This window comes from Lucilia cuprina, chromosome 4, assembly GCF_022045245.1.
Source record: "Lucilia cuprina isolate Lc7/37 chromosome 4, ASM2204524v1, whole genome shotgun sequence".
Taxonomy (NCBI): domain Eukaryota; kingdom Metazoa; phylum Arthropoda; class Insecta; order Diptera; family Calliphoridae; genus Lucilia; species Lucilia cuprina.
The window spans coordinates 16,134,033-16,160,703 of NC_060952.1; the positions used below are offsets into that span (position 1 = coordinate 16,134,033).

Here is a 26,671-nt window from a genome sequence, read left to right on the forward strand (position 1 = left end):
CTCTGTCATATAATAGCAGCAACTGACATAATGATGTGCCAGTTAGTGTAAGTGATTTTTATGTCTTAACATAATAATGCCAATTTTTTTAACAATTACCACTTTTGATCTTGGTGGTGGACATTTCAAGGTAGAGATTTTTTGTGGCCAAGGCTTTATTCAATTAAGGTTTTGATAAGTTTGTTCTTTTTAAATAAATTAAAGTAATAATGTATAGAAATTCTACGAACTTAAAATCAATAAGTAAAGCACCTGTTTTTTAAATATATTAATATGTACATAAGTATATTTTAATATACATATTTTTATTGTAATTAAACAAGTTTAATGTCAATCTTTTTTTTAAATTTTAATCTCGTGAAAATTTTTTTATAAGTTTTTTTTTAAACAAGTACCTTTTAATTGGCCGACGCTAATCACATAATTGGCTGGTAATTATTAAACGCCCTTTTCGGCGACATGTCCATACAACTAAATCGTTTCTGAAGTAAAACAATACTTAACAATAGTGGATCAATTAATTTCCTATATTTCTGTCCCCATCGATTACGTTCGATACCTCCAATGTCAAGAATGATACGTTAACAATAGTGGATCAATTAATTTCCTATATTTCTGTCCCCATCGATCACGTTCGATACCTCCAATGTCAAGAATGATACGTTAATAACTGAGTGAATCCAAAAATCTCAAGATCCATATCATAGTTTCACTAATAAAGAACCTGTCTAATGTTTGAAAAACCTATCGTTGTAAGAGAAAACTAGTAACAATATTTAAATACAATTGGTAAAGTCAGAATCATGGGATAACGTTGATTTTCTAAAAGATTAAGTCCTAATCTGACCTTATTTTTTCATCTTATCAGGGATTTGAAATATAGAATCCTGAAGTTTGAAAAATTATTTTTTTAATTTGAGCGTCAAGACAACATTATTAACATCTGACACATCTTCTCAGAAAAATGTTTACTTACCCTCTTAGTAGTCAAGTAACATTGGATCAAAAAGTAAAAACAAAAAGAAAAACAACTTATTTTTGTTTGATCATGTCCAAAAAATAACTTGTTACAAATGTGCTTACCGACTTTAACGGACTTAAACCCGACTTTACAGTAATTGTCTATATATATGAGTATATTACCTTGCTCAGTGTTTTATTAACTGGTTGTTTCATCAATGGTTTTTACACAAATATAAAAATCTATATTTCTTTACAACTATTCTAATATCTAATATAAAATATAAATATAATATTGATAACGGCTACTTATTCCTAAATTTAAAAAAAATGATTTTTTCTTCATCTACAGCTTTTAAGCGTTTGTTTTAAAGCTACAGAATGAACTTGCATATAGCATACAACGCTTAATAAACCAAATTCAGTTTAATTCCTTTAGAAAAGTATACTTTGGTTTCTAGGTTAAAATTTTGTGGGACTGAATAATAAAATGTATGAACCTTTCATAGCAGGAAATCCTAACCAGTACTAAGTGTTTGTTATGCTGTAAAAAATCAAACTATCATGGTTTTCTCCTAACTTCGCAAAATTAACCATTAATCTGCTGTAATTTTCTATATCTAAGCTATGATTTAATATTAAGTATTAACAAAAAGCTTTAAAAATTGTATTTTATCTAGGACATGGTCTAACTTATTTCAAAATTTAATGATTCTTTGAAATTTTCAAGAACTTTTTCAACACTAATGCGATATCAAAAAAATATATTAAGTAGCAAGATGGCGACCTTTAGTTGCTGTTTCTTTTTTAGTCATAGACAAATACGTCACTTTTTTCCGGTATCTTTTGTTATAAAAAATGCAAAATATTTGTTGGTTTTTTTTTTTGCATTGCAGTGTTTAACAATTAATTTAAATATTTCGAGATGTTTCACATGTTTTGTTTTATATATAAATATAAATGTATTTCTTTTAAGCAATATGTATTTAGTTATCAATATTTATAATTTGTCAGTTTATTTACTTAAATCATTATTTGTGATCATTTAGACATGTGAATTTATGCAAAAAGATGTTTATGTTAAAATCACTATTATTAGCATAAAGTATTTTCAAAAAAAAGCTACTACTATTATGTCGTAAAAGAATTTGTGGTATTTTGAATAAAAAATTCAATTTGAAATATTTAATTCTATGCAAAATAATATCGCTATAATTTGTTTAACATTTTAAGTTCTGGCGCCTTTTAATTATAATTTTGCAGTTTTTAATTTTTTTGTTGTTTAAATGTTTTTCTTATGGTACATAGTATTTTATTTAAGTGTAAATAAATCTTTTTTAATGATGTTTTGACGTCTCTCGTTTTTTGTTGTCTTGATAATTTAATGAAGTTCAAGTTCATTTAAAACCACTTTGAAGGTGTAAACAAATAATCTCATTATTGTATATACATACATATACATTTATAGCTGTTACGTTAAATGCCGGTATTAATAAGCATTTTTCTCTCAATTTTAACATATTTTTTAGCCAAAAAACAAATTTCGATTTTTTTTGGTATGTCTGTGAATAACTTCAACTATGTAGTAAATTATTGAATTATAAGAGACCTCTTATAAAAACAAACTTGTAAAACCTTACATTTAATAATATATAGTTTTTTTTAGTAAAAATACTTGTTTAAATAGTGTTCAAAAATCCAAGTTTATTTTTCTATAGAAATATATTATGGTTTTTTTATACTGCATTTTATTGATGTGGTTTTCAATTTCGTATAATTCCGTTAAATCATAAATTTTTCGTATAATTGTAATAAATGTTTGTCATACAAAAAAAAAATAGTTGTTTTTTTATAATTGATTCCATTTATTAAGTTTATTAAATGTTTACATTGATATTTACACTCATAAAAATGTAAATAATTGTATATTAAAACATACAATTGTGATGTAAATAAGACCTATAAATTTATTAAATAATACAATTTTAAAAAATATTTTCATGATTTAGTAGAAATTACCAATATGACATGGCTTTATATCAGTTTTTGTGCAAATAGCTCAAAGTGTTGGTATTGCTTTATCTAATATATCGAATTGTAACAATACAATCCTAAAGGTTCTGTACTTTGTATGTAATGGTATTGTACAACTGTAGACTAGACTACTAGAATATATACTAGACTATAGACTAAACTTTAGACTACACTATAGACTAGACTATAGACTATACAATGAACTAGACTAAAGACTAGACTACAAATAATATTATAAACTAGACTAAAGACTAGACTATACACTAGATTAGCCTACAGACTAGACTATAGACTAGACTATAGACTAGACTATAGACTAGACTATAGACTAGACTATAGACTAGACTATAGACTAGACTATAGACTAGACTATAGACTAGACTATAGACTAGACTATAGACTAGACTATAGACTAGACTATAGACTAGACTATAGACTAGACTATAGACTAGACTATAGACTAGACTATAGACTAGACTATAGACTAGACTATAGAATAGACTATAGAATAGACTATTGACTGGACCACCTCTTAATGTTCACTTTCCGCTAAAATCGAATTTTAAACGACAGATTTTAAACTTTGGCAACTGTATCCATGACAAACTGCATCTGAATTGTATTTTGTAATCAATAAACTACCAAATTATGTTATTTAATTATTTATTTATTTTTGAAGAATGTCTGAAAACAAGTTAATGGTCATTTCTTGATTGGCAATTAAAAAAATCTTTAAATATACAATTAAATTTGAGGTAATTTCAAAACGATTTATTACTACTATTAAAAATACACGTCTCTAAATACAACTATTTCTCTAAGTGTAGCTCACCGAGTGACCTACTTTCAGTTAAGCTTTGACGTTGACTAACACGTCAGGTACATGATATTAAAAACATTGCAAAAAACTTAAAACAAACACACTTAAAAATAAATTATTTATACAGATAATACTACTTATTAATTGTTAACTCTTAAAATTTTAAAAAATAATACAGACTAATACCTCGAAAATATAGCTATATAAAATTAGATTTAGACAAAAAAAAAAACAAGCTTAGACTAGTCTAAAGTAAAAAAAAAAACAATGAAAACGGCTAATAATAAATTATCAAAGAGTCATTGATCTACCAATATTAGCCACCAGTAAAACAAAAAAAAATAATAAAGAAATATTCTAATACTTTATAAATAAGTGCTAAACACCTTCATCATCATAAAAATTATAAAAAAATAAATAAAAATAAAACCACAATGAAATGAAAACAAAATGTAAAATAGTTTTGAAAATAAACGAGTCTTCAATACTTCCGATTTGAAGTGTCATTCAACACAAAACAAAAAATATATATAACAAATAAAACTTGATAAAAATAAATAGAAGAAAAAAAACAAGTTCGTTTTTAGAAAAAGCAAATAAAAAACAATCAAGTAAAATACACTAAAAATGGTACGTATACGTACCAAAAGATACTCTAACACTAGCCACGCGTACTTTGAGCAAATTTATATGTTAGTACTAAATAGTTATAGGTGATGGTATGTACTTATTTTGTTACCAACAGCATTGTACCGAGTACAATGTCGAAATCAACAATTTGTGTTGTTGTTAGTTTGTTGCTGGCTGGCTAGCTGATTGGTAAGTTAGTTGGTTTGACTAAAAAACCATTAATTTAATAGTCGTAATTGATTCAAACCAAAATAAAAATAAACTAAAGTTATTTGAGTATCTTGCAAGTTTCAATCACGTTTTTTTCGACATATGCTCTCTCAGCAAACAAATTATAAATAAATAGATAAATACATAAATGTTTAATAGTTTTTCATGTGTTTTTTAATTTTATTCTTTTACAGTTTGTTTGGTATCACTTTTGATTACTACTACTATTTGAGATTTTAAAAGCAAACAAAAATCTAAAGAAAAAAACTAATTTCAAAATATTCATTCATACGCTATCTTGCAAATACATACTTTTCACAATTGAACCTGTTTTTCTTTGATACTAGTTGAATTTTGCGGCCTATTGCAAACACTTTTGAGAAAATCATTTTAGTTGTCATTAAATTAATAATGTTGCAATTTAAATACTCTTAAAAAAACTAATAAAACATGCAATTTTTTCTTATTGCTTTAATTTTGTTTTACTTTTTTGGTTTTTCCTTTATGTAATTTTAGGAAAAACCAAGTTTATTGGAAAATCTTTTATTCTTGGCAAAAACTGTGTTACAAACTTTGCTTTTGTTTTATGTTTTTATTAAAAAGAATTTCAAAAGACAAAAAACTAACATGTGTTTATTTCCTAAAAAATCACAAGTAAATAATAAAAATAAAAAAATTTGCTATTTGTTTAGCAAAGCTACAATTGGTTTTTAATAAACATAAGTTCAACATATTGTTTGATTCATTTTGATTGCGTTGATCTGACAGAAAGTAAGCTATATACATATATATTTTATAACTAACTTATTCAGAGGCAGCATAGCAACCAAAAGATTCATAAAAACCTCATTTTATGGATATTTGCTAAATAAAGAAATTAACATTTGAATCATGTCGTTAACAATTTCAAAAATTGTATTGACCAAATAATATAAATTACTTTCTTTTTCATTTATTTACTAATCGATTGAAATTTGTATATATCGAAAATAAAAATCCCCTAACGCACGTTCTAAAATCGATAGGAAACTTTTTAAAGAAAATATATTTTTTTTAAAGGTATTTGAACTTTAAAATAAATAAAATTAAAAAAAAAATAAAAATAAACTTAACAGAGTTGAAATATACCTTTATTTATATTTGCAAAATAAAATTTACAGACATTATCAAGAATGCTTAGTAATTATAGGCGATAAGTACGTTATATCAATATTGTCACATATACATTTTTTTATAACAAATAAGGAACTTATTTATAAGTAGGTAAATGTTTGATTGAATTTTTGAACTTAAATTTCATTCAGTAAAACTGGACTGATTGCACATTATGATAATGATATTTGTAGTTAAATTTGATCATTTTCAATTTATATATTTCCTACGATTTTTTTAACTTATCTTTATAATAATTTCGTTTTATTAAAATATTTTAATAGTTTTGTTTATACGGTTTTTAACAGTTTGGTTGCCATTTAATCACGTTATTTTACCAAATAATTTTTCCACGAATAACATTCGACAACAGGTTCAAATAAAATTATTTTATAATAACAAACTTTACACAAGCTTTAAAGGTCGCCATAATTATCCTACTGTGACCACAGTGTCGTGGGTAAATTAAATACCCATACGACTACAATTGTAGTTTCGTTGTCGGAAAATTCGAGTGTATTTCGCTACCTTTTTTTGGACATGAGATCATAAGATTAATCTGACGCAGATTTTTACACAATTTTATATTTCACACATCAGAAATGTATAAATAGTAACCTAGTAAAAACTTGAGAAAGACTTTCAATGACTACTACATGCCTGACTACTACATACCTCATTACATGGAAGTAGTTTAAGAATATCTTACTTATAATGTGTTATATACAGAGAAAAGGTTAGCTTAAGTTAAAGTGTAAAATTTTTCAATAACAACCGTTGTCAATTATGCACTGATAGTTGTCAAATCTACAACAAAAATATAATAAATAATTCATGACTCTGTCAAATCATAAACGCAGCTAAGTATGAAAATTTTAAATATTTTCTTCATAATCCTTAAATTTATTAAATTATTTAAAACTTTTCAATATTTTAAGTAATTAGTAGTTTTAATTATATAAAAAAATCGCAATTTTTAAATTAAAAAACAATATAATTACTTATAATTATAATTACTAATCATTACTTCACAGCTACATATCTCACACATAGTCTGTTCAATTTAAAGATAGGAAGTGCTCAGTGAAGTGCTTATTACTCTATGCATAAACCAGATGTATTTAATATAAAAAATATAAATCATTTAATTGATTTCAAAATAAAAGCTTAAGATTATTTCTTATTAAACATATGCAAACAAAATATGCATATATGCATAAATTTTATATTTAAAATTGATAAAAAAAGAATAAAATATTTATTATGTTTCAAAAAACACAAACTGTCTGAGAACTATCTAGAAGTCTTTAAATTTACATACTAATTATTTTTTATTTAAACGTTTTTTAATAAAAAATATTATATAAACAAAAGACACCGGAAAAAGTTTGTTCGAATAAATGCAAAAAAAAGGAAGGAAGAACTCTATTTAAAACAAAATATAATGACTAATAAAAATATTAATATAAAAAAACTTAATTTGACTTTAAATTTAATCAAAAAATAATCAACACAATAATAAAAATGTTCTTTGACTTTGATTAGTTCTCAAAAAGGGGCTTATTAAATTATTTCAAATTCTTTATTATTTATACAATTTTATTTTGTAATAGAAATAAGAAACATTTTGAGAATAATGTTAGTCATAAGATCTGTTTGTGACTGAATTGGTTTTATCATTCCTAGAGTGTTTATGCCTTGAACAATTTTTATGGGACTTAAATTAAATAGTGATTTATATTTTGTTTTGTTTCGCTGCTATACAAAATTTAAAATTCAATTCGAAATTAAAACATACATACGTACTTATAAAAAACTCAGTAATATTTATTTTTGGAATTCAAATCAACAAGTAAACCAAAGGAATGTTTCAGAAACAATAATGTAACGTCATTCTAAAGTCATGCTTCCTCTTTGGAATCGTTATTATTAGTTTGAATAATGACGAATTTTATTTCGAATTAAAGCCTATTTCCTTTTACAACAAAAACACATTTTGTGGTCAAGTTTAAAGTCTACAGCTTTGGTCTCAGCTCTATTTAAGTATTCTTGGTATCATACACATTCTAAGGTGATTTATTTAATTTAAACACTCCCTCTCTTCAGCTAAACTCCAATTAAATTCTAAAAATAATAAAAAATGGATGCATCTTTTCAATAAATCTTTTTTAAAATATTTTAACAATCTATTGAGAATTTAAATGTTAGAAAATACTTGCTTTTTTATTTCAATTGTTTTGCAAGAAATTTTAAAATTCAGTGCTAACGATTATTAACCCCTACCTCTCGATCATCAACAGTGGGTCAAAAGTTAAAAAAAAACACACTTATTTGTTTTTGTAATTCTTTGAAAATGACAAAAAATTAAAACAAGTTTTTTAAATGAACAAACAAATTATTAAAGTTATAAAATACATACTTTAAACACGCGATATATTTCTTTTAAAAATTTGCATAACATTTTTGTCGGACAGTTGGTCAAAATATAAAAAGTGGTTTTGCCAACATTTTTGTTGGTTTAATTTAACGGCTTTTTAATTCATTTGAACTACTAGACCCATGGTGTATAAAAACAGCTGTTGCAGATCAAAAACGTTTTCTATTGTTTTCAAGACATTTTATATAAATTAAAATTTATTAAATTTGTTTTTATTGCTTCTTATTGTAAAACATTTTAAACAGAAAAATCTAATGAATAATATTTAAAGCAGACACAAGATAATAAAAAGTATTTCTTGTTTACACATATTTAAAAATATTTTAATATATTCAATTTATAATCTTATTGTTAATATTTATAATTCCATCTTTATTGTGTGTTTGATTAAGTACATTTATGTATGTATATTAAAATATTGTAAAAATCAAGATCAAACTTTTCACTGACTACAACGTACCGCCTGCATGACTTAAAAGTGACATAGTGATGACCTACACTTAACTTACTATTTAATTTCAGACATTTTCGTCTTAAGATTTTGTTTTGCTCTAATATCTAGTTTACTCTATAGTCTAGTCTATAGTCTAGTCTATAGTCTAGTCTATAGTCTAGTCTATAGTCTAGTCTATAGTCTAGTCTATAGTCTAGTCTATAGTCTAGTCTATAGTCTAGTCTATAGTCTAGTCTATAGTCTAGTCTATGGTCTAGTCTATAGTCTAGTCTATAGTCTAGTCTATAGTCTAGTCTTTAGTGTAGTCTATAGTCTAGTATATAGGCTAGACAATAATCTGATATCCAGTAATGGTCTATCGTCTATTTTTATAGTCTTGTTTATTAATCTCTAGTCAATTCTACAGTCTGGTCCAAAGACTAACAATTACAAATTTTCAAGATATTGATTAAATTCTACGGTTCCTAACACGATTTGTGAAAAATCAAAACTGAAAATAAGCTAAAAATAAATGTAATTTTTTTATAGCAATTACCCTCTCCCTTTCCCATGAGAAAACATATTGGAATTTAACTTAAGTTCAAAGCTATCTTAAGTCTGACAAAATTAAATTTCTCGTGAAATACCCAACCCTGATTTCTTATTTTTAACAAATATTCTTTTATTTTTATAAAATAAAAGTATTTAGTTCAAGCATAAAAAACCCAGACTAGATAAGTGTATAAGAAAAAAATTCCCATAACTGAATGTTATTTGTTTGTGATAAAAATTAACAATATTTTTTTTTTTGCTAAATAAAAAGCTGCAGATCAGACCACACTGATTGATCATTCATCTAAATAAACTAAATCTAAATAAACTACACTAAGCGACAATTTGGTTAAAATTGTCTATAACTTTTCAATTGTCTAGTAAGAATTAGCATATTGTAGAATTCTAACACGACGTTGGATAAATTGCACATTTTTTAAAAAAGTAAAAATTGTTGTCTAGTGTTAACTATTATTGTTAGCAAATAATAAAATAATATTTATAAGAAAATATTCGGTACTTTTTTTGAGACAAAGTTAAATCTTATTTACCAAACAAAAGCTTAATCTTCTAAAATCTTTATAGTTTTTGTTGTTCATGACTAATTCATGTCTCCTATTAAGTAACATCATATGCGTTCTTATACAAATTTGTTGATTTTTTTCAATCTTTGGAAATTTTTTCATTGTAACCAAAAAACAAACCCAAAATTTATCTTGATATCATAGATGTAAACAGAATTTTTTTAAGGTCATCTCTTTTTAAAAAGAAATAAATTTAAATTAAAATATAATATTTACATGTGTATAAGAACAAGTTTTTTTAATATATTTTATATTAATTGTGTTACAAAAAAAAACGGAAATAATTTAAATATAAATTATTTTAAGAAATATTCTGTAATGTTCTTATAAACAAGGAAATTTCAAGAACACCTTTATTGACTTAAGGTCTTAGAAACATTTGAGGTAAACCAACGTTAAAATAAAACTATATGTAGCTCCCACTTTCAAAACTATTAGATATATCTTCACAAAATTTTAAATTCTTAGCTTTAATTCTTTATAATTTTGTGATATTTTAGGAATGTTAACCCATAACCCATATTCGGTTTTAAATACTTTTGGTCTTATTCATAAACTTTTCATATAAATTTTATTCTATAAACCATTGATAAAGGTTTATGTAAAAAACCATTATTTTGTATGTCGGCAACTAGTCTACTATAAAATTCCGAAATAAAATAAAGACTCGACATTCAGCAATGAGTTATTCGCGAAATCTGTAAAGTCTTTAAATGTTAAAAAACATTATTGTAACTGAGAATGAAAAAAAGCTAAAAGTTTCAATTCTATTTTTAGTATAAACTAACAATAATTGTTGTTAACTTAATATTTCATTTCATATTAATACAATAAACTTGAATTGCTCCAGGCAACTTGAGCCACACTTTTATTAGCATACGCACGCGCCCTTATTTAACAAACATAAACTAAACACAATTAAAAGCTTTTAATTTATTTAAATTAATTCGTATTAATTAAAGACATTTATGAAAGAATATTAATAAAAATGTTAAACTAAAAGTTCTTAATCTAGTCTTCATGCTTGAGTTAAAAAAATCAGGCGACTTTTAAGTCTTAGACAAACCCAAATGAAAAAGTGGCAAATATTTATTTAAAACAATATAATAAATTATGCAAAAAAAACTCAATTCGTGGGGAAGTAGAGGCATGAAAACCAGAAACCCCACTAAATATAAGCACGGTTTTAAATTATCAATTTAGCTTTTATATAAAATATTTTAAAGTTTTGATTTAACATTAAATGTTAATCAAATATTATTTTAAAAGATTACCACGTTTTATCCAAATTTTTTTTTTAATTAACCATTTTTTTAATCAAACCATTTGTGTTAAAAATGTATTAAATGGATGCTTTTAAAACTAGAATTTTATAAAAAAAAATTCTTTTTATAAACTTTATTATTTTGACCGGTAATTAATTAATAATTTCGTTATATTGAAAAGAAAAGGTTTTTTAAAGAATTAATAAATTCAGAACAATATAAACAAGTTTTTTTTTGAAAACAGGCCGCCATTTGTTTTAAATTAGGAAATTTATATCTATTAATAACAAAGTCACTTATTGTCTATGATTAACGCCGTCAAAATCTAAAAGCGGCGCAGTTTGGCCTTCAACTAGTTCTATTGCATAGACTTTAGGTCTAGTATTTTGAAAAGAACTCATTAAATTATTCATATAATTTTTATGAAGAAAAAAAAAAACAAAATTTTATTATTAGGGTACATAAACATTTGTGGTAAAATTGCCACCTTAGACTTTAAATTATTCTAAAAAGAACCTAATTAATATTATTTTACTGAAATAATTAATTAACCGTTAAGAGCAAATCTTCAAAAATAATGTCAAACTTAATTGAGCATTTTAAAGAAATATATCCATATATGGGCAATTTCATATCAAGTTAACCAACTTGTTCAATAACTGACTACAAAGCTCTTAAAGGAAATGGTCTAAGCTTTCTTTTAAATAAAAAAAATACAAAAAAAAAACGTCCATTTTGAAAAAAAATAATTAATAATCCAATTATTGGAATATAAAGCCCTTAAAGGAAGCATTAGACAATTCGTTTAACAAAAAATTTAGTTTTTTGAAAAAAATTATAAAAAATTAAAAACAAAAATTAAAAACGGTTAAAAAATAGCTGTTTGAATTCCTTTGGATAATTTTTATCCAAATAATAAAAAAGTTACACTCATTCGAATTTAACTTTGTATGAACAAAATGTCTAACTTTGACCTCCTCTAAGTCCGACAATTCTGGAACGATAGCGCTGAAAATTTGTGTCAAATAGTACGAACCTTGATGCAAATCATTAAAATCGGAAGACATAGATTTTTAAAGTTAAGTCACTTGACACGAAATGATCCATATATACTGCAATATTTATAAACATTTATCAAAAATTTAAAGAACAAATTCTTTATAAAATTTTAATTTATAAACCTTTGATAAAAGTTTATGAATAAGACCCATAATATTTACCAACAATCAATTGGTCTTCTAAAAATACCAAAATGGTTATTTGAGTTAAACAAAAAAATGTTTTAAATTTGTTTATTTATTTTTTTATACACCAAATACTTTTATGCATTTTGATTAGGGTTTTTTTTTTGTTTACAAAAACATGGGATTTTTTTTTTGAAATAAAATATTTGAAAGTATAAAAAACTTTATTTACTAAAAATATTTTTTTGTTTATATGTATGTATCTATTATTGTTTCTTTGAAGTCCTTTTTTTTTCCATGAAAATATGGCTTGACAGACTACATCCTGTTTCTTTTTGTTTTTAAAATTCTATTTTCAAAAAAAATAATTCTATTTAAAATCATTTTATTGCAACAAAATTTTAAATCCATTAAATTAATTTAAACCGTTTTTTTCTGCGTCCAACATTGACATTGTCACCGTTTGCAATTTGCTAAGAATTTTGTTGTGTTTTTTAACTTTTATATATTTTTTTATAATTTATTTTTGCATTTTTTTATTAGAGACCTTCAGTGGGTTGAAGATTAGTTTCTTTGATTATTTAGTTAGTCAAAATGAGCGAAAAAACGACAACTATTTTTAAGTAAAGTATTGTTTTTTAACATCTTTCTATTACAAATGAACTAGCAATGGAATTGAAGGATGAAATTTATGTGTTTTTTTAAAGTCTTTTAATAGCACTTTAAATATATGATTTAAAAAATGCCAAAAAAGCAATTATAAATTTTATAATATTTAAGAGAACACAGAAAACGCTTACTTCGGAATTTTGAGTTAGTGACCCTTTAAAGCGAAGACCATCTGTGTTTAATATGCCATCAGAGATACCTTAAGATAAAGCTATTTTTACATTATATCACTACTTTAAGTTGTATTTTCTATTGGAATTGTTATTTCTCTAAATTCCTTTTGTTGTTTATAATGATTTCAATTTTGGTCCCATAAAGCGATGGAAGAGAGCGACACAAAAGTTCTCCGACTGATGTTTTTTGATTTGAAGAGAACACGAAAGCTCTTAAAAAAACTTTGTGTATTATAGGTCTAACGGATCAGTTAGTTTCTACATTCCGTTCCGTTGACTTGGTAAGGAGCTATATGAAGTCGGGAATTTTGATATAAAATTTCTGTGTAATAAAAACTTATTAACTTAGTTTAAAAGGAGGATGTATGTACACATATCCGAAGAAATACACCAAGGCCTCTATTGGACTTGTTCGCTTCTTAACCAGTGCCCCAGGTGGGAAAAAAAACCCACTTCGGTCTACCATACAAAAACTCTAACCACTTTCCTACTGGATGTTTCATTAATACTTACTTGTGCAAATTTTTTGGGTTCTTAACTGTATTACGAGGAGCTACTAGATCCTTTTTTGGATCTCTTGGAATCAAATGTGGACTCAAAAATATATTTTTTTAATTCGAGATTTAAAGTTAAGATAACTATCCTATGTCCCACAAGTTTTTGCAAAATATGTATGTATGTACCTTACACTCAGCATTAATTGAAATATTATTTAGATTTATAATGTTTCTTATCAAAAAAAAAAAAAAAAAAAAAAACACTTTAACTTAATGTAGAAATTGATTCAAAGATATACATTAATTCTTTTATATTTTAAAAGCAAAAATAAAAACAAACCCGTTCTTTTTTAATTTTTAAATTAATTCTACATTTTTTCCTTAACTTTATAGCCATAATTTCTTTCTTTTCCACTTAATCACTGACCTTTAACAATATTATCGTTATTAATATTGTATAGAATTCAGAGAATTAAAAAAAAAAATAAACAAAATCCGCTTGTCATTATAAAACACTTCTGGTTTCAACACAACAAATTTACACATCAATTTTAAAAATAAATTTATTTAAAAAAAAGACACAAAAAATCAATAAATAAATGTAAACAACTTACTTGCAGTTTTTGAAGAATTTGTTGTAAATAGTTTCATTTTTAAATAAATAATTAAATTAATTTCTCAAAAAATAACTCAAAAAATAAAATAAATAAAAATTATTTTATTTCAATTCTATAACTAAGAATTTTTGTTTAAATTTAAAACTCTTTTGCTTAATATACAAACATCACATTCACAGTTTTTTTCTTAATTTTTATATAATTTTTTTCTTAAAATTTATTTAATAATTTGTTTAAGGTTTAAGTTTGATTTATTTTTTTCCGATTTATTTATTTTGTTTATAATATATATATTTTATGTTTGTTTATTTTCTTTTATTTATTAAAACAATTTTTTTAGTAAATTTAAGTTTTTTGTTATTGTTGTTGTAGTTATTGTGGGACAACTTCTAAACCGTCTGAAACAGTTGAAATCAATGTTCATCTCATAACTGCTGCATAACCCTTTTATATAGACTTTTTTCTTAAAACCCCAAAACAGACAAAAACAGAGTCTTGATAGTCAATGTATAGTGTTTATTAACCGGTCTGTCTATTTTAGCGGAGATTTTATTTCATTTTCATGATTTCGGCAAAAAGCTATAGACACGGCAACAGACTAAAATCCAAAACCAAAAACCACAGAAAAGCAACAGCCAGCGTATCCAAGCAGCTCAATAATTCTTGGTGCGTTTGTTCGTATAAAACTTATTTAGTTTAGAGTTAAGAAACCAAAAAAAAACTCAACTGGCAAAAACAATCTAAAACTCAAAAGCAAATTCAAAAGCAAAAATACTAAAAAAGCTCATTCTTGACCAGTTCCCAGCTAAACAGAAGCAACAACAAAGTAAATAAAGTGAACAAACAAATGAATTATCAGTTTAGCTTATTAACGTGTTTTTGTATCTATATGTTTGAGCATAGTCCAAGCAATTGCAGCTTTTTTTTCTTATCATCGAGTGTTTTTGTCTTTAAGCCAAGCTCTATTTTGTATTTGGCCTAAACTCTGAAACTTTGTCACACTGTGTGCGTCTCTAAGTCTGGCCAATGTATGATGTAAAAGTTTAAGGGTTGCTAGACAAACACGAGCCATCATAAAGTCATTAAACCGTTGTGATTTCTGGTTTTGTTGTTGTTTTTACTGTTTGTACCTTAAACATTTAAATTCTTAAATCTTTTTCTGTGTAAAAACCCGATTAGAACTTATATATTCTAAATAAATTAATTATAAGTATTAAGGCATAGTTTAAACAAATCAGACCCAATGAGAAATTTAATTTTACTTAGACCCAAACACTTTACATAACTTTTTAATGAAATTTTTTCTGAGTATGTTCCGATATTCAATATTTAAATATCGACCTTAATTTCAGCATTTTGTAATATTTGATTTCTAAAAAATTAACTTGGATTTAAGTTTTATTCCAACCAAGTTCTCAAAGTTATTACGCAACATTTCTTTATTTATTTTAAATATAATTTGTTTGTGTCTTTATTGCCTTTTTTGTCAATTAAAATATTTGGATTTTTTTTCGTAAGTTGTCGCATATTAAAGGTTAATAAGGTGAATCGCATTATATATTGACGTCTGTATAAGAACATAGTATAAATGAAAATACTAGAAAAATTATTATTAAAAATATATTTTTTAAAGTTTTATTACTAACACACTTGCAACATAAAAAATTTTAATACACTTATATCCAAAATATCAAATTACATAAGAAAAATTCTTGAAATAAAAGTTCATATTTAGGAAAGTTCATTTTTGCAGACAGAAAAGTATTTAAAATAGATTTGTTAACAAAATTTTTATAATAAGTAGAACTTTTTGAAAATGTTCAATGAAAATGTTTTTTGAACTTTTAATTAAAAAGAGAGTTTTACAAATTTTTCTACTAAATTCTATGAGATGTGAAAATTTTTGTAATTTTTTTTAAAAGCTTTAAAAAAAGAAAGCAAACTTTTTAAAAAGTGTTTAGAATATTTTCTATAGAAATAGATAAAAACATATTATTTTAAAAAAAAGTTTCTATAAACAGAATTTTTCGAAATTTTTTTTTAAATTTCTATGAAAATTTTTTCTAATACAGAATTTTATCAAATATTTATATAATTTTTTTTTAATTTTCTATCCCCCATGTTCACAAACAACATTTTTATTTTATAATAGGTTTATAAAACAAAATACTCACTTAAATCTATTTTATAAACCGTTTATAAAATAAATTCGAAATTTCATTAATATTTATAAAAAGTTTTTAATTTCTGCACCGATTTGCTTTTGGTTATGTAGACCATTCTTCGACTAATGTTTTTTTTATACATGTGTGAGCGAAACTAAGTGTAAGAGAGCACTAAAGCTCTTATGCATTTGAACCTGTAGTTCTAAGTTTAACATCCTTACTGTTAAACTTAGAACTACACAAGTTTCCTCAGTTGTAAATTAGCTGATTCATCACGCAACGTGGAAACCAACAAAATCTTTAAAGAACGAAAATTAATCTATATTATCGAGAGCTGTGATGTTTGTTTTTATACCCTACATCATATTAGTGGGAAGGATATACATATTAGTTTTGTGCTGATGTATGTAAAGCATTGAAATATTGCCGCCTTAAAGTATACCAATCGGCTCAGAATCATTTTCTAAATCGACTTACACAAACGTTTCGTTTGGTTAAAATCGGTTCATTATATCATCATGGGGGCTAATACATCCGTATCTATCCGTACCTATATATTCTTACCTGTTTTTATTTCAAGATTAAGAAAAGTTTTTTTAAAAATTTTTCTATAAGAGTGATTTTTTCGATTTTTTTTTCAAAGAATCGAAGACAAGTTTTTCTAAAAGTAAATTTCAAGCACACTTGAAAAGACAAGTTGAAAAGTTTCTATAAAATAGGATTTTTTAAATTTTCTATAAAAATGTTTTTTCTTTTAATTTACTTAAAAAAGGGAAAATTATATTTTTTTCTACAAATTTTCTTTTAAAGGAGAATTTTTAAAAATTTTTTATTTCACTAACACTTTTTTTTCTAAAAAGAGAATTGTTTGGAATTAAAAAATAATTAATTTTTATTATTATTCATAAAAAATAAATAAAAATAATAATAGAAAATGCAATAATTTTGTTTTAATTTTCTATAAATTATTTAAAAAAATTATTTAAAACCGTAAAGAAATAATCAAAAATTTGTATACTAAAATATATATTATAATAAAATTTCTCTAATTTCAGATGTTTTTGTATTATTGCGATATTCAACTTCCAAGAACAAAAATGGTAAGTGTTTTTTATAAGAATTACTAAAATTGAATATTGTTACCACAATTAAAAAATTCCAACTTCATGATCAAAACATTTGTTGAAAATTAACGGTTTTTGTTTTATGTTGAAAGTAATAAAAATCATAAAAATTGTCTACATTTTTATCAAGTCTATATATCAGTTTCCAAATTAAGTACAATACAAAAATAATCGTTTCAAAGAATTTGTACAATTATTTGCAATTCTGCAAAAGCAAAAATGAAATTAGAAACAAAACAAATTTTTAAAATCACCAATATAGAAAAAGACCTAAGTACATATATTAATTTTTAATGTTTGTTTTATATTGAAATTCGGAAATATATATTCTCTTTTTAACTTTCTGAAATTGTTAATAATAAATAAAATTGTCAATTGGTCAAACTTTAATTGGGGGGTTTTTGTCCTTTATTGTTTTTTTTTGTTTAGTTTTTTAGTATAAATTTAATTTCTAAATAATTACTTTAATAAATTTTTAATTTTTTCTTTAAATTGTCAAGACGTCAAGTTGTTATGACTCTTCTATGTATAGAAGGCAATTATATAAAAAATACAAATAACAAACAATAAAATGACTGTGTCTAGTCCAAAAATATTTCGTTCTTAATCTTTTGACATAAAAAAACAATAATTTTTTTAATAATTCTTATTTCTGTACACATATTCGTAATAAAACTAAAATTTATTAAAACACATGTAGCTATAACACATACAGATATAAGTAGTTAAAAGTTTTAACTTAAAACTTGTTAGAGTAACTGTTTCCAAGTAGATTTGTTTATAAATTTGTTAAAATTTTAAAACTTTAAAGTTCAATTTTATTTTTAGAATATATGGTTAATTTAAATTGCAATATTTATATAAACAATTAATTAATATATTTATATTTATATAATTTTTATTCCAAAAAAATATTAAGTGCGTATTATTGTTGTTTAATTGTTTTTTACATTATTTGTTTTCTTTGTCTTTAAAATTACGACACTTTAACCTGTAAGCTGAAATTTCAAGTTCATAATACATAGTATTTTTTTCCTATTGAAGACATTGACTTAGTGATGCTTTACTTAAAAAAAATTTAAAAAACATAACATTTTAAATAGATATCGCTTATTTACTACAAGAATGACATAAGTCAAATTAAGCAGTTTCTTATTTAAGTTTTATAAAATATGCACCTTTGTAATATGTATGAAATGTTTTTAACATTTCAATTGTCTTCAAAATTAATTTCCCAGCAAAATCTTGGTAATAACTTTCTCTTGTAACCACTTAGGGGCACTTCACACGATCACACTTTACGTACGTAAAGTCTAATGAAGAAGTAAAATAAAAATTCATGTGCTTAACAAAAAAGAGAATAAAAGTATGATGATTTATAGTTTTTGTGTTTACACGATTGGTATAAAACGATAATAAAGTAAGATGGAAACAGTTGTTTCACTTTTTTGTATATGTTGCCATAAAAATACATCCCTGCTCTAATGCTTTTTGAATCATTTCAAAAAATGAAAAGAGCCATACGACTGTCAAATGTTCCACCCGTATTTCCTCTCAATCCGTAATGGTTTCATTATATATTGCGTTTAGATGATCCATACTCTTATACACAAAATTATGACTGATCATATTACTTGTATGCTCGACTGTACCTATTAACATGACAAGTAAGTCCATGTAGTCCTAATTACATAATAGATTACTTCTATATAATCAGGGTAGCATCTAATTAATAATGTGATTTACAAATAATTTCTAAATTTACAACTCAAATTCTCCGCTGTATAAGTCAGTCTGTTTATCCATGTAAACCTTATGCGCACTCTACAGGTGGTAATTTGATTAAATTTTTCACACAACCAAATAAGTTGTTAACATTGTCTATCACAACCAAAACAACAACATATTTCAATTTAGCGCTTTTAAATAAAAAATGTGGCATCTTAATGTATGTAGTAAAGCTTTAATAACACAAAATATGCAAAAGCTATAAAATATTAAAGCTTAATATTTATAATGTTAATAAAAATGTTACTGTTCAATTTATAACGGCACAATTTTACTATTATATTAACAGTAAACTTTTATAAAAGCTATTTTCTTTATACACGTTTTATGTTCATAAACATTGATTTATTTGATTCTTATATATGTATGTGTATGCAAGCAAGCATATTTTTATTTATTTGAACACTAACTATGCTAATGAAATAAAATTGTACCTTTTTTTACCTAACAAAACTTGCCGGATTAATTTTTTTTTCGGAAACATTCCTAAATTTCTTAAATGCTAAAAAGTAGCTTTAAAGATCATTGATATTATTTCGGTAACTGCGATTTAAAGATAATAATGCTTTTAGAAGTTTTAACAAACATATAAGTCGTTTTGTTTAATTGGTATTACAAATATCAAAAATTAATGAAATTCCTATATCAATAATTAATTAAATTGACTTTTCCGAAATTTCGACTACTTCAACGACATTCGTAATTGAGAAGTTTACCAATTTTCATCAATGTCCGTTTGTCTGTTTGTCCATGTAAACTTTGTAATCATACTAAAGGTCGGAATACTAAAGATTTTTTGATGAAATTTGGCATACGCTTACTTTGATCTGATGAAAATGGTGATGAACATTTGTCCTCTCCCAGATATAGTTTCACTTAAGCTAAGGGAGGGCAAATTGTCCACCACCTGGAAATAGTGTATTACCCGTAGAACAAACAACTAGAAAAAAATAAAAATATGGAAAATAAAAAAGTTAAAGAAAATAAAAGTTAAATAGTGTGCAAACGACTACTCGGAGATAAGTATCTTGGCTTCCGTGGTAGACAATGCGTCCCACGACACTTCATAGAAAAATTCAGAATCTCTCTCAATAGGCAAAGAGGACTCTCAAAGAGTTGACAACTTAGAATAAACCTAAGAAGAAAAAGAGCTCCCCATCTTTTAATATACCTAACTCAAAGACGAAAACGTTTTCGAAATCTATAAATCTCTAATCTTATTCAGACGTTAAATATAGATGAGAGTTCCGACTCTGAATCCTGAGATGTCATTATCAACGTAATGGCAAATCCCAAATTATAGTCGAACCCACTATACATTAAAGGAAAAATCAGATTTTCTTTGAAGTGTGTACTTAGAAAAAATCTAAGAAGATAAAGAGCTCCCCATCTCTTAATGTACAGTCGAAGCCAAGTCATATCCCAAAAAAAAAAAAAAACCCGAAAAGCGATAAAAGAAAAGCTAGACGGTAGAAACTAAAAATATCTAAAAAACATAACCTACAAAAGTTAAGACCACTCCGCACAACCGTGCAGAGAGTACTCCTCAAAGGACTAGGTTAGATTCCAAACTAATTTAAATTTATGAAAATAAAACATGTTTCTATGTAAGAACCACGTAATACTTCCATGCATTACACCAGACTAATCCTAAAACTACGACCTTAATAAAATCATGCGAGTACATGATCCGCAACATGTTACTATTAAATACAGGCTTTTGACCGTGTTTAAAAAGAACAACATTTGATTCTATATTCACTACATCCTTAAGTTATTAGGAAGTGAAATTGTATAACACTACAACTAATTTGATTCAAATAATATTAACATAACTAATAAATTACACACATTTAACAATTAACTCCAAAATAAAATTGCTTTAATTCACAAAATCTCAGTACAAAAAAATATAGCTAAAATTCAAAAATTGGATTCTTTTCTTTGGATGTCACTTCCACAGAAGGCAAAAATTAACTTAGTACTACTTTTGAAGTGGTGATAAATGTTATTCTTTTGGAAGTACTTCGTTTTATTTTTTATAAGGACCTACAAAAAATTTATATTTGTTAATCGGAAATTATTAGACCCACTATAGCTCTAGTTTTATTTCAGTTTCTCTTTATATAATTTTTTTAAGTCATCGACAGACTATGAAATAATTACACTAGGTTTTTTTTTTTAAATTCACTCCAGTTTATTTAAGAGTAATAAATTCAAATTATATTAACCAAAAAAAAACGAAGAGCTCAATGCCCCCTTTATTTTTTGTTTTGCTAAAAATAAACGAACTTAATGCCAACCAGGCGCAATGGTTTACTGACTCAACTCGCATAACAAAAAATAAACTATTAACCAAAATTGCGTTAAATAGATTTATACGAATTTATTACTCGTCGTCGTCATTCTAATAGTAGAAAAAATTGTTCATTAAATAGTAATAATGGGAAAATTTAAATGTATCAATAAATACACTCCTACTCGTATAAGGGGTAATATAAACGTTACTATAATGAAATGTTAATACATGCCAACACTTCATTTTGTTGCAAATAGAAAATCAAAACTACTGTTACGGTTAAGGGGATTTTTTGATAAAAGACAAATAAATATTAAAGCAATAATTAGACAGATCTTTGAAAGACTTGAAATATTTTTTAATGATTTAAAAAATAGAATTTATTAAAAAAAATCTAAATTCTAAGTGAGATATTACCTAGAAACTCCCCAACGAAGTATAAAATATCAATAACATGCTGATATGTTAAAGAATTTAAATATATTGTTAAACTGATATGATTTCTTAAACGTCCCATTTCCGTCTCAACTTCTTAGAGCCAAATTATAAAAAATATTTTTTTTGATTACGACCACTTAAGATGTCATTTTAATAACATATTTGTTTTTGTCACACATATTTTATTCAAATTGTACTTAAAAACGATTAAAGTTGTTATAGGTAATATATAAATTAACTCTTTAACAGTATTATCGATTACGCTCAAAAGTAAAACAATCTAAATATTTTATAGTTATTTATTTTCCTTTTATTAATGATAACAAAAAATACAATATACACGTTTTTTTCTGCTGTCTTTTCTATTGTGCTTACTTTTTTTTTGCAAACAATCGTCATTGGCATTTATTTGTGTATTTAAGCTAATTTAGGCCAGGTGAGCTCTATCAAAATTCAATTAATTTTGCATTTGATTTAATCCTTTAAGACTAACCACAAAAAGCTGAAGCACTATCTACTTATGTATATTGAAATGCTTGGTTGCTAGGCTCTTAAATGATAAAATAATATAATGGTAAAATAAAAAAAGAGCGAAAAGAAAAATTATGACAACTTCAGTGGCATTTAGCATTTTACTATATTCTAGAAAGATAACCTACAAATGAAAATTTATGTTTTTATAAAAATTAAAAAAAGTTTTTAATTAAAATAAAAATTTGTATATGAAGGGGAGCTAAAATAGCTAATTTCAGGGTATATTAATGTCAATTCACATAGACAAATAAATGCATGATTATCCATATTATAGTACTCGAGAAAGATATACGAGGTTGGACTAAAAAGTTCTACATTTCCTAAAACAAAACTAAAAATATGTTATATAATGTTGAAAAGGCACCATGGGAAAATAATTTAAATTGAACTTGTTTTCATGATTACACCATAAAAATACCTTGACGAGAAAGAGAAATAAAACGGTCCGTCTTGTATAAGATACCTTTCATCCATAACCATCAACCCCAGCAGACTTCGGACACATTCATTGAAAAAAACATCAAAACATTTATTTTATATACATCCTCCACTCCTCGTAGAAGTATTTGTTATCTTTTCGGTAACAGAACCCAATTTATCACGAAATAGAGAGTTCAACTTGCATCAGTCGTTTAACCAACATTCGCTTACTCGGATTTTGGTTTTAAACCTTAGACACCACATGCACCCTTCTCCAATAACCGGGACAAGACAAAGTTCCGTGGTATGAAATAATGTGGGTTTTTTAATTCGACTCCAATTAAGTCATTCCAAAGAAATGATTACACCGAGATTGCAATCTCATCAAAAGACAAAGACGTTATCGACTGAATGGTCGCTCGGGAATCCAACCAGTTAATTGCAAATTTTTAGAGAGAAAGTGGAATTAACAATTATAAACAAAAAATATCACATGACTTATTGGAATAACGGAATGCTTCATAGGACCATCAAGATGTTTCAAGGTAAAAAAATGTTATATTATCCCCATCCCTTTAAAGCAAGAACTATAAATACACCCTGAGGATCTGTTTTAAGCCATGAGACCAAACCTTATAGCAGAGACTTACAGCAACGAAACTCTTGGTGGGATCACTTATCTATTCTCGAGATAAGTTACGGTACAAATACATATTCAAAATGGGTCGATGTTTTCCATACAAAATAAAACACGGAACACTTGTTTTATCATTACCAGGCATTCACAAAATGTGTTATATGGAGTGCAATATTATCCCCAATTTTTAAAGCAAGAGCTATAAAGGAAAACCTGAGGATGTCAATCTGTTCGACGCCACAAGACCAGAGCTAGATGTGTAGTAGCAGCGAAACTGTTTGAAGGATCACCAAGATCTTATTGAGTTTTTCAAACATCAAGTCTTCTCGAGATGTATTCCATACGAAATCTATCTATCAATAATTAGTTTTTAAATTTGTAAATTATACCTAATATAAGAGATCGGACTTAAAGCAGAACCGATCTCAAAAAAATTTACAATAGTACTTATTTATAAAATATTGTCAAAATCTCCAAATTTATGAGAAAATAATAAATATTAATCTCGGAAGAAATTTATTGATTTTTCCACAATTTGTTAATCCTAGGATTTGGTTAAACACAGTTAAAAAAATAGTAATAAATAATTAGCCAAACTAAAGAGTTAGTCTGAAAGGAAACTTTTATTGTAACTAGTTGATATCATTTATCTTTGGATCACAAATGTTACAAATATCATATCAAATCCTAAATAAAAACTTTGTAGAACTTTTCCGTCTGTCCTCGTATACCCTCAAATATGAAATGTCATTAAAAACAAAAAGAAAAGAAAATTACGCATTAATAAGATTTCTTTATTCATAAGTTTAACATAAATGAATGCAACATATGGCTGTGTAAATATGTAAAAATGTTAGAGGATGTTTGTAAAATTAGAAAACAAAAATAGCATTTTGTAACTGCATTATTTGAGAGTTATTTAAACAGCTAAAATACGTAAATACATGAATATATTCAAATACATAACCAAAACTTATAATTAAAAGCTAAATTTATATTTGATTAACATTTTTAGTAACTTTTTTTTCTTTTTAACACCCACTACAACCCCAAAGCTAAAGTTTGATGCTGTTTATTTATTATCAAATTGTAAATCAGGATATTTTACCTATTACTGTATGTGGTTTTAGCGTTAACTGTACATAACTGTAAGTGAGAGTGTGTGTGTTTATTTATGAAAATAATTTCCATATTTCTTGTTTCGTTGTTATTTCTCTTATCATCACAAATCTATGTTATTTGTCAATTTCTGTTTGTATAAAAGGATGTTCTGATTGTGGTTTAGAATCACATTTGTTTTAAACTTCATTGTGAGTGCAACAATTTATCAAAACGCTCTAATATTAACAAACTAAACGCCATATATATTATCTTTGTTATTACAAAATATAAAAAAACTCAGATACTCATAAAATTTATTAACGAATTTTCGTTATTTTTCTTGTATATTAATTGTTATTAAAAAAAATAAACAAAAAAGGTAAAAAAAATTAATTTTATTTAAAAAAAATAATTTTATTTAATATTGTGCTTTTGAATTGGTCCTTCCAACCAATAATTACAGAATGTATTGTTTTAATTTTTAAAAATTCATTTAAAATTATTTTAAATATAAAACGAATTGGTCATTCCATAAAATATTTACGGTAAAATTAATTTTAGATTTTTTAAAATTATTTCTTAAAACAATATAATTTCTGTATTTTTTTTTTTTTTTTTTTTTTTTTGAAAATATTCGTTTTCATAATTTTAAAAATAATTGTGTTTGTGAATTAACAGCAAAAATGGTCTCCTCCATGCGTCAAGTGCTCATTATTGTCACCATCATTGCACTACTCGCCTGCATCGCATCGGCCAGTAATTCACGACCACCCAGAAATAATGACATCAGTAACATGGCCGATGCTTTGAAATATTTACAAGATTTGGATACTTATTATGGTGATAGGGCTAGAGTTAGGTGAGTCCACATATAAAAAAATGTAGCTTTGAAGGTTAATGATTATAATAAGTAATCATTACACCTAGTAATTACACACAAAATTAATTGTATTCTGATCAATTTAATTACAAACAATTAAAAAATTCCAATTACAATTATATAAATAGTAATTATTAAAAATATTTGACTACAAATATTTGATTACTTCTCATTACCTTATTAATAATGTAATTAAAGTAATTAAGCAAATACTAATTACAAATAATTTTGGCAATTCTTCAGTTACAATTAAAAGTAATTGTAATTAAAAAAAAACTATTTATTACAATAACTTGTAATGTATTAAAATATGTAACTGTGAAACCACTATATTAACCTAAAAAAATTCTATAAACAGATTTGGCAAACGTGCTTCCTTGATCCAATTATTAAGAAATCATTTAAGCAATGAAGCTGAAATGGTAAATATTTACTATCTAACAAATATGTTAAACACACTTTTAATAAAAACTTTTAATGTTATTCTCAGAATCATCCTGCTGAATTGGCCGCTGCTGAAGAACCCTTCTAAATTGGATAGAACTTTAAACTAGCACAAAAACCAATCACCAATAATTTCACTAACATATCGCTATTTAACCTGAATGAAAAATACAATCTCTGTTATATGTATATAATGACAAATATGAACAAATTAAAAAAAATACAAAAAAATAATGGAATATTTTAGAATATATTTTCTTATTTAGTTTATTTTTTGTAATATATTATTTAACACAATTTTTTTTTTTGGAGCAACCTAGTTATTGTAATGTATATCAAATACTTAATAAATATGTATGAATATTATTGTTAATATAATGAAAAGAATACACAATTTTATTAATTTATGATTATTTATTTTTTTGTAATTGTAATAATTAAATAAAATTATATAACAATGTTGTAAGTCAACATAATTAAAAAAGTATAAAATAGTTTTTATTCACCGCACTTTAAGGGTATTATTCTAACTTGCATTAAAATTTTATTAACAGGAAGTTAGTAAAAAGATTTAACTTAAAAACTAAATTGAACACAGGTTTGCCAAAGTAGGAAATAGTTAAG

The 26,671-nt window shown here is 25.0% G+C and overlaps 2 protein-coding genes across 3 annotated transcripts in view; one reads left to right on the forward strand and one right to left on the reverse strand.

The window, feature by feature from the left end:
• The window catches only part of LOC111690663 (scavenger receptor class B member 1), a 28,240-nt gene extending 13,472 nt beyond the window's left edge, over nt 1-14,768 (reverse strand). Inside the window, exon 1 of the mRNA XM_046948907.1 lies at nt 14,215-14,768. Coding sequence (XP_046804863.1) covers nt 14,215-14,251 — 37 coding nt within the window. The 5' untranslated portion in view covers nt 14,252-14,768. The remainder of the gene's footprint in view (nt 1-14,214) is intronic.
• Nucleotides 14,769-17,460: 2,692 nt separating this feature from the next.
• Nucleotides 17,461-26,430, forward strand: LOC111690666 (neuropeptide F). 2 transcript variants are annotated; one of them, XM_046948079.1, is made up of 4 exons: nt 17,461-17,482; nt 25,402-25,582; nt 25,962-26,025; nt 26,094-26,430. In XM_046948079.1, exons 2-4 carry the CDS (start codon nt 25,407-25,409, stop codon nt 26,133-26,135), a joined length of 282 nt encoding a protein of 93 aa, XP_046804035.1. In that variant the 5' UTR covers nt 17,461-17,482; nt 25,402-25,406; the 3' UTR covers nt 26,136-26,430. The 2 variants fall into 2 exon arrangements, with proteins under 2 accessions (XP_046804035.1, XP_046804033.1); XM_046948077.1 differs by lacking the exon at nt 17,461-17,482 and adding an exon at nt 24,932-25,102 and having other exon boundaries at nt 26,094-26,371.
• Nucleotides 26,431-26,671: the final 241 nt, after the last annotated feature.